Here is an 8,735-nt window from a genome sequence, read left to right as displayed (position 1 = left end):
AAGCATTGAGAGCAATACAAAGCGAAACAATTAAATGTGTGTCAATTTATTTCTTTTGCTGACCATATAGAGGCATGAAAACACTTTCCTTACACAAAATGTGAATCACAGATGACCACTGATAGTATCATCGCGCCGTATGAGAGTACGTTTAGGTACACGCCTCTTTTAGCATTATCCCAACAACACCACGACCTGGATCTGCGTAACAATCGAACACCTTACCCACCAGGCTACCCTACTGTTCTTCGGCGGCAATATACAGTCATTTGGTCAAAAGACTTTCTGAAAATAACAAAACTACAGGCAACTCTCCACATCCTACTCAAGTGCCAGAATTTCAGCCAACCCTCCCTCGTCCTGTGGGAGTGGGCTGTTTTCATAAGTCGAGCCGTTGCTGCCATCCTGATGGAAGAAGTGCTGGAGAATAGAGGCGCCCATACAATCTCCATTCACATTAGTGATAGTCCTCATTCTCCCGCTGAAAAAGCAGAATATAGAAACCTCAAGATTGAAACATGTTATTCTATAGACAGGTTATATTTTATAGATAAAATTATACCGGTGAAGAATCGTGACCTTTTCAGGTGATATATAAACGAAAAGAGTATTTCAGACTAACAGTTTTCGTCTTATAGCTTAACCTACTTGAAGTTTGCATTACACAAATAGCACTTGTCAGATTTTATCCGTGTTCGATTTTGATACCTTAAGACAAAAATGAGCCTGAAATCCAATACAAAATACTAGTATACGTCTGGATGCACACATGCAGGAATACACAAGGCATCGACGTTCATGGACTATATTGAATGAAAGCATGTGCAGTATTGAAAAGAAACACGACAAACATAATCATGTGCCAGAAATTCTTGACATGCATTCAAAAGACCACGAAACTATCAAAATCAAATAGTATGACTATAGGTGTGTCTTCCACACTGAAAATACTCACAGAAACCAATCCATGGCAAACACTACGTAGATTTCGTTTGTTGGTAGTCCCATATTGGCTATAAAAATCATGATGGTTACTATGGAAGCATGAGGTATACCAGCGGTTCCAATACTGGTGAGGGTGGCAGCTACGCTGAAATGATACCAGTAATGTTTTTCACAGCACTGTGTGTTTTACTGCTATGTGTTATGATTACTGGTGATTTTACTGATTACTGGTGTCCGTAAAGATGTTTCAGGTAAAGTAGAATTCATTTTTTTCAACCCTACTTCCAGTTTCTGCATTCATCTTCTGCTTGGGTAAGTTGTTGTAAGGTAAGATCTCCTTAATTATAATATTGATCAGTATCCAGTTGCTCCCATTTTCACCCTCACTAAATCTCTGTCGCCAACAGACCCATGAAGACCAATGTTTGAATTGGTCTTCAGAAACTCACGCATGTTCTCTGAGGCGATATACAGAACCGGACGGTCAGGTGACTTAGCTGACAAATGTCATTGTATACCAGTTGCGGATCTCGACGATAGAGATGTTGATCACTGTATTGTCTGATCCAGATCTGATTATTTACAGAGTGCCGCCATGTAGTACTGCTGAACCAAAACAAAACTGACAATGTGTGTATAAAATGCATTTACCCAAGAGCAAAGACGTCAAGAACAGGAAGGTGCACACCGCTGATCTGTGCTATGTAGACAGGAGTGACGACTTGGAACATGGCAGCACCATCCATGTTGACTGTAGCACCAAGAGGTAGCACAAACCGGCTGATAGCTCTGTCTATCTTCAGATTCCTCTCACAGCAGTCGATGGTAACTGGAAGTGTTGCAGCACTGACAGAAGAAAAAGAATCCTTTAACAGTCTCTGCTAATTGTTTAAAGAATCAACATCACGTATTGATATGCATTGTGGTCTCTGAAAAGATATTTACAAACTGACCATCTGCAGTTTAGCGATTGACGATGAGGAATTGGAGATATTTCGTGCGCTTCCGATGTAATGCATTTTTCGCACAAAGAGACGATTATCAAATGAATGATTATACTTTTACGCCGTTTGGAGCAATACTCCAGCAACATCATGGCCGGGGATACAAGAACTATGCTCCACGCATTATACCCACGTGGGGAATCGAACCTGGTCTCCGGTGAAACTAGAGAGCGCTTTAAACACTCGGCTGCACCGACTAAACAGGATAACCTATGTTACAAGAAATCAAGACAGCACTAAATAATCATTACTTTTACGATGTGGTTTTATTATTTTTTTTCAGAGGAGTAAATGTAAAAGAAGTGCAAATGTGCCATTGACGGCATTCTATGTGATTCCTAGAAGAATAATGTTTCTCTATTTGTAATTTGACACTGCAATATTTTAGTTGTTTGTGGGCAATCGAACCCGGTTCCTCGACATGACGAATGAACGCTTTAACAATTAGGCAACCCCACCGCTCCCTTAAAGATGACCGTATAGAATAAATTACGGAATGCCCCAAACGGGACATGAAAATGCCCTTAAAGGCACTATTTCACATCACACCTCTCTAAAAATAAAGGATGGATTTCTCTCAATAATACTGTCAGCTCTCACAGAAGCTAACATGTTATTCATTAAAATACGTAGATCAAAAGACTAAAAATGTTCGAATGAATTAAGCCAACGTTGCATTAAATTGACTCTCGCGCCGAACATTACCTAAAGAGTTATGTCACTTTGAGCGTTCTTTAGGCATACCCTTTAACTCCTTTGGACACAGAACACAGTCCTTGCCAAAATGGTGGCGAATGTTTACATCTAGTACAGAGGAGCAGGTCTGGTTTACTTTCGCCAAATTCTAGGAGAGTAACAAGAAATGCCGCTCAGCAAGGGTTTCGGCAAGGCATGGTGTACAATAAAACGGCCATGGATCGCTGGACACCATGACAGAAGAACAATCTTGTGCAAAAACATATGCGGAACTTGTGACTGAAATCAGTTTTGGAAACTTCGACAACACCGCGTGCGTCAGTTTTCGACGTACGGAGCAATTGATTGCATTATATATACTTCCTCGATAACGGTGTTGGTACCTACACCGAAGCGTCGCTCCCATTTTAGTGAAAAAGTTGACTATCCATTGAACTTGGATATCAAAGAAGTTATTAAGAAATTACATATATGGTAAGTGTTCTCCTTTTTTAGCTCTTTGGCTCAAAGTTTCAGTTGTCAGTGGAGTCGTAAAGGATAAAACGTCACTTATTGCATCAATAGGAGGCTAAAGTGTGTGCTTATGCACCAATACTTATAAAATGGGCCACAATATCGTCAAATATGGGTAGAATTGTGCTTTTAATATTTACATTAAAAGGTGATGTATTCATATGTTCACAGGACTCCACTACGTATCGCTATATTAAATAATTGACCACAGACCTGGAGTTGGTGGCCAGTGCTGTCAGAAGAGCCTGCACTACTCCCAGCGACACTTTATAAGGGTTCTTCCGTGTCAGAATGAAGTATATCAGAGGTATTACTGCAACAGTGTGGACGAAAAGACCAGTCATGCATGTGGCTATGAACATCCCTATGTGATGAACCATCCCAGAGAGGTCGGACACACTCAAGATCTTTCCAGCGATGAGCGACAGTACGCCAAGGGGCGTTAACCTGTAACAGAATATGGTGTCAGATAGTTAGGTGTCACAAAGGGGGACAAAAGGTAAGGGCTTGCCATGTGGGGAATAGAAACCGGGTCTCGGGCAAGCGCTTTAACGGCGTGGCTATCATGCCGTCTCTTTAAGGATTTGAAATATTGTAATCATTTGATACACTTTATTTTTTTCAATAAATGAGCTGTTAATGATTAGCCATTTTTTTAGTTTTTAAATCATTGAACTGACTTGCAATTCTGTCAGGGTATAAGGAACGGATATTTATGCTTTTAATGTCGAATGTGGAATGTGAAAATAGACATGCGTCGCTTGCGTCAGTTCAGACACTGGTGCGTGAAATATGTACTGGCCATATAGGTCACTCAGCATTGGTGCAGATATTGCGTGACTGATCTTACCATCCATTTATGATAGACAGCAATGCTACGACACCACGAAAGGTCATTAAAATTATTCCAGATGTGGAGGTCAAGCGGAATACATGTACACAGGTAATACGTTTCCTGCAAGTAGCTGAAACAGTATGTGTGGTGTTTATGATCATCGTTATCTATATTCAAAGTGTTCGGATTACTTACCACATAACGAGGCGCACTATGTTCATCGTGATCTCATTCAGTTCTACTAAAAACGTGAAGATGATCCGTCCTTTAGGTCGTAGTTTACCAAGCACTGCCCCAAATACTGTACAATACAACAACGTTCCTGTGGAACGAGAAAATGTCCAGATTTACAGATGCTAGCAAGTCACCCTATGACGGAACGATGGGCATTTGAAGGACATTTGTATGGTTATGTTAGTGGCGTTTTATATTATTATTTCGATTCTAACTGAAAACGTTAAAAACAACTCGTACTTTGACGTAGGACCTTTTCACACAATCCTTTTTTAAATGTACCATCATGAGCAAGAATGTGTTTTTGTGCAGAGTAATTGTCAGAGAAACTAATACTCAACCAGTTTATATAATAAATCGTATGCTGCTCTTCCTTCTAAGATGGATTCCACTTTCACTAAGACAAAACAATGGAAATCGACCTTTGGCAAAAAACAAACAAACACAAAACAAGCAAACAATGAATAAAAACAGAAAGGAACTCGAGGCACACGAGCAAACAAAGCAAAGCATAGAAATGAATTTCAGAAAATGAAGGACAGCTGGTGTTTGCAAAATATTAAATGGTAATGCAAAACAAATATTTAGAAGACAGAACATTGTGTCTTTGGTTGTTTCTTCTCTAAGCTACATATCATATCTGAACAACATATTTATGAAGAGCACTGTAAATGTTACCAATTTTCCCAGACTTCACATACCTAGAACATTAAATCCGGGTCTGGTGACAGTCTTAGCTGTCCAGATAGGGCTTCCTTCTTCTGTAGTATTTATCCCATCAGGTTGTACCAGAAATGTTGAGTTACTATCACTTTGCGATGAGTTTGTAACATTCTGGAGCAAATATTCACCATGGGAGTCCTTCTTGACGAACTCCCCCTTGACATATACTGTGTGTGAACTTTGAATTGCAGCACTGACGATATTGTCTGGAAACAGATTTCTGAAAAATAAAGCATCATGGCGACTTACGATGCGCTGCACATGGAAGTCTTCAAAATACCACATACAGTTACAATATAGAGTCCGTAACATCGATAACATAAAGCTATAGCCAGATCAAACATCGTGGAGATCGTATGTCATCGATAACATAAAGCTATAGCCAGATCAAACATCGTGGAGATCGTATGTCATCGATAACATAAAGCTATAGCCAGATCAAACATCGTGGAGATCGTATGTCATCGATAACATAAAGCTATAGCCAGATCAAACATCGTGGAGATCGTATGTCATCGATAACATAAAGCTATAGCCAGATCAAACATCGTGGAGATCGTATGTCATCGATAACATAAAGCTATATCCAGATCAAACATCGTGGAGATCGTATGTCATCAAGTGCCTTTAAAGCAAATTTTTCTAAGATTTTATAAGGGAACACTTTGCAGATGTCATGCTCATTTATACTGACAGTTCCAGTGATTCTTCAGTGATCCACACTTTAGGAGCTTTTTGGATCCTTGATCATAGTATCTCCGATGTGGTCAGGGCCTAGATTTTCGAAGCTCTCTTAGAGTCGTCAGTGCCATCCATTAACATCACCTTACGACTATCTTAGAGAGCTTGGAAAATCTAGGCCCCGTGTCATTACGAGGCAATTTTTGCAACAGAGGCTGTGGCAATCCTACAAGCACTGAGATGGGTGGATATGTATAATCGTGATGGAATCCTTTTCTTTGGAGCCATGAAGGGTACTGAATCTGGATCCAGAAATGGTATTGTTTTTGAGATTTTGAAACTAGGCACTGTTTGGAAGCTAAATATATATCTTACGTGATATTGAATGGTCACTTGGTATTGCTCTAAATGAAACATCGGCAAGAATCAAAGCACTGTAAAAGATATTACACAGTGATAAGAAGGGCTTATTGGTGTCCTATAATAAACACATGCCATATAAACTCACCCTTCACAACCCACACCTAATCTTTTCTGAGGATACTTGATTTTGAAATGTTAATATTTGCTTAGGCTGGGAGACATTTATAAATTTTGAAACATATGCTCTGTTGATTACAGCTTGTGATTTTATAACATCTCTGGGAACAATGCAGTTAACAAAAACGACATGGTAGTGTGCATCTGGGCAATGTGTGGCAATGTTTTAGAACTGAGGTTGTATTGTGAACCTTCGTCAGCTGATGAAGCTATTGATTTAGATGAGTTAATTCCATTATGCGTTAACTATTGTCAACTCATGTACTCTCTGCTTGACTGACAACGGAGTCCTGCGTAACTTGACAATTTCCTCTCTGAGGTACGACTTATGCATAATGACCTACAACCCATATAATGAGACTGAATATGCATATTCATTAATCATGCTCACATGTTCACAAATATGTTGGACACTCTGGGTCAAAACTGCTTTTCAGCGACCACTAGTGTCGTAAGAGGAAACTAATGTGACTGACTTTGTCGCTTGCTCGGTGCATGCCATTGTATCCACGTGCGAATATCGATGTTCATAGTGTCATGACCATGTTATGTGTTAAGCCATGTTATATGAAGTCTTTTGTGTGTATCATTAGATACTACTAAAACTGGGGCTTGCATATTTTTATGAAAGTTATGGTACAAACAAAGAGTTCATAAAAATAATAACTTGGAATATTCTTGAGTTGTCTATAAAATTGGCTTTTCTTATAAAAAGCAAGGTCTCTGTCGCAATAGAGCCTACTTTCATCTTTCTATTTGCCTGTCTGTATTTCTTTACAACTACCCTCTTTTGATATAAAAGTAGTTATACAGAAATCTAGTGCCTAATAGTCCTTATGGCAGAGGGCTCCTTTCACGAAGCAACTTTTATTAAGGTTAACCTGAACTCCCATTCTTTAACGTTGCACTAAGGTCACCTTAGTGCCCTGTGAAAGGAGGGGGCGGTGGGGTAGCCTAGTGGTTAAAGCGTTCGCCCGTCACGCCGAAGACCCGGGTTAGTTTCCCCACATGGGTACATTGTGTGAAGCCCATTTTCTGGTGTCCCCCACCGTGATATTGCCGGAATATTGCTAAAAAATCGGCGTAAAAATAAACTCACTCACTCATTGTGAAAGGAGGCCCAGATGCCGTTTTAGCATAACAATGTGTTCTGTATACACGAGGGGCTATAACAAAAGGTCTTGAGTCTAAAGTACCTTTTATATGTGCATGATAAAAATAACTGTGTAACATTGAAGAATGGTCTATATAATTCACATAAAGAGAATACTGACATGTCGCTAGTTTCGTCACGTGGCATCTAATCACATCTACCTCTATTGAAACGGCAGAAATGGATAAGGATAAGGATAAGGTTTTCGTTGTCGAGGGCCACCCTGCACTGCACATTGAAGAGGGGTTGACAGCAATGCACAGTACCGAGTTCCCAGTGGTACGGTCCTTAGTATGGCGATCTACCTTCAGTTGTTAGCAACCTATGGCTCATTTTTATATTTTACTGTTCTCTATAGATGCATTGTTTTAGGTCTATTCACTAGTTTTAGATTCTACTCTGTGATATTCTAATTAGTTTTACTGTCCTTCGTTGACAGGGTTTTCCAATGTATGTGCTATTAATTTATTTGTAGTTTTATAATTACTTGTTCTCGTCACGATATGGCTGTAATATTGCCGATGTGACGTTACATCTTAACTCACTCACTCACTCAACCAGGGGTACGGTTTGACTCTGCCAATCTGTGTCGAACACAGGATTATGATACTCTCCATTAACTTCCTTGAATGCTAAAGGATGAGGTACAGTTAACCCAGTTGTCAGTAATATGAGCTACAAGAAATATTTCCATGAACCAATATCAGAGTGTCAACCTTAGAGTATAAACAGTCTCATTTGGGGGCAGAATTGTGACAGTATCTGTCTCATCGATGACGCTTGTCACAAACACATGCCAAGGCAAGTCAGTAATCAACAGAATGGACAAATGTACAATTGAAAACACTGGCAATAATGTGGTGTTTGGGAAACAGTATCACAAAGATTTCTCTTAATTGAACATTAGGGCCTTGACTAGAAAACAAGGCAAGGTCAGATAGCGTATATTGTTAGCTTAGCACTCACTTAATGAGATCAAAAATCATGTCAATTGCCGAAGGTGCATGGAACTCTTCAGACTGTGTGACCGATGGCGCCAGTGTGTCTCGTAATCCTGGCTTGATAATGTACACCAGTCCAATACCAGTACAGATTGCAATTGCGGTTGTAGAAACATAGTAGGCCATAGTGAACAAACCCATCTTTCCTGATGACTTGCTGTCCATGTTAGCGATTCCTGTTCAAACATAAAGTAACTAAAGGAAATAATCGAAGAACATGCCCTTCTTTCCCGATGACGTATTCTCCATGGTAACAATTCCTGTTAAAGCACAAAGAGGTGAATGATAACACCTTTTGAAGTATAAATGTTCACAAATGAAGGTAGATTCCAGACTTGTAATAAATATCGCTACTATGATAGTATATATTGAGGTTAGAGTGAATGAATGTGCAGTGGTGTAAAATTATT

General features: G+C 39.6%; 1 protein-coding gene across 1 annotated transcript; it reads right to left on the bottom strand.

The window, feature by feature from the left end:
- Window positions 1–321: 321 nt before the first annotated feature.
- LOC137287908 (excitatory amino acid transporter 3-like) lies at window positions 322–8,490 on the bottom strand. The gene is made up of 7 exons (XM_067820282.1): window positions 8,291–8,490; window positions 4,929–5,170; window positions 4,189–4,315; window positions 3,372–3,605; window positions 1,597–1,791; window positions 956–1,090; window positions 322–481 (listed from the first exon to the last, which is right to left on the bottom strand). Exons 1-7 carry the CDS (start codon window positions 8,488–8,490, stop codon window positions 322–324), a joined length of 1,293 nt encoding a protein of 430 aa, XP_067676383.1.
- Window positions 8,491–8,735: the final 245 nt, after the last annotated feature.

The sequence above is a fragment of the Haliotis asinina genome, chromosome 6 (assembly GCF_037392515.1).
Source record: "Haliotis asinina isolate JCU_RB_2024 chromosome 6, JCU_Hal_asi_v2, whole genome shotgun sequence".
Lineage (NCBI taxonomy): Eukaryota > Metazoa > Mollusca > Gastropoda > Lepetellida > Haliotidae > Haliotis > Haliotis asinina.
This window is presented reverse-complemented; position numbering and strand designations above follow the sequence as displayed.

Excerpts from the sequence above, each read along its gene's own strand:
- LOC137287908 (XM_067820282.1), bottom strand. The coding sequence starts at position 8,490 with ATGGACAGCAAGTCATCAGGAAAGATGGGTTTGTTCACTATGGCCTAC. Across the intron at positions 3,606-4,188 it reads ATAGTGCGCCTCGTTATGTG|GTTAACGCCCCTTGGCGTAC; the intron begins GTAAGTAATCCG and ends ATTCTGTTACAG. Across the intron at positions 482-955 it reads TTTGCCATGGATTGGTTTCT|CGGGAGAATGAGGACTATCA; the intron begins GTGAGTATTTTC and ends CTGCTTTTTCAG.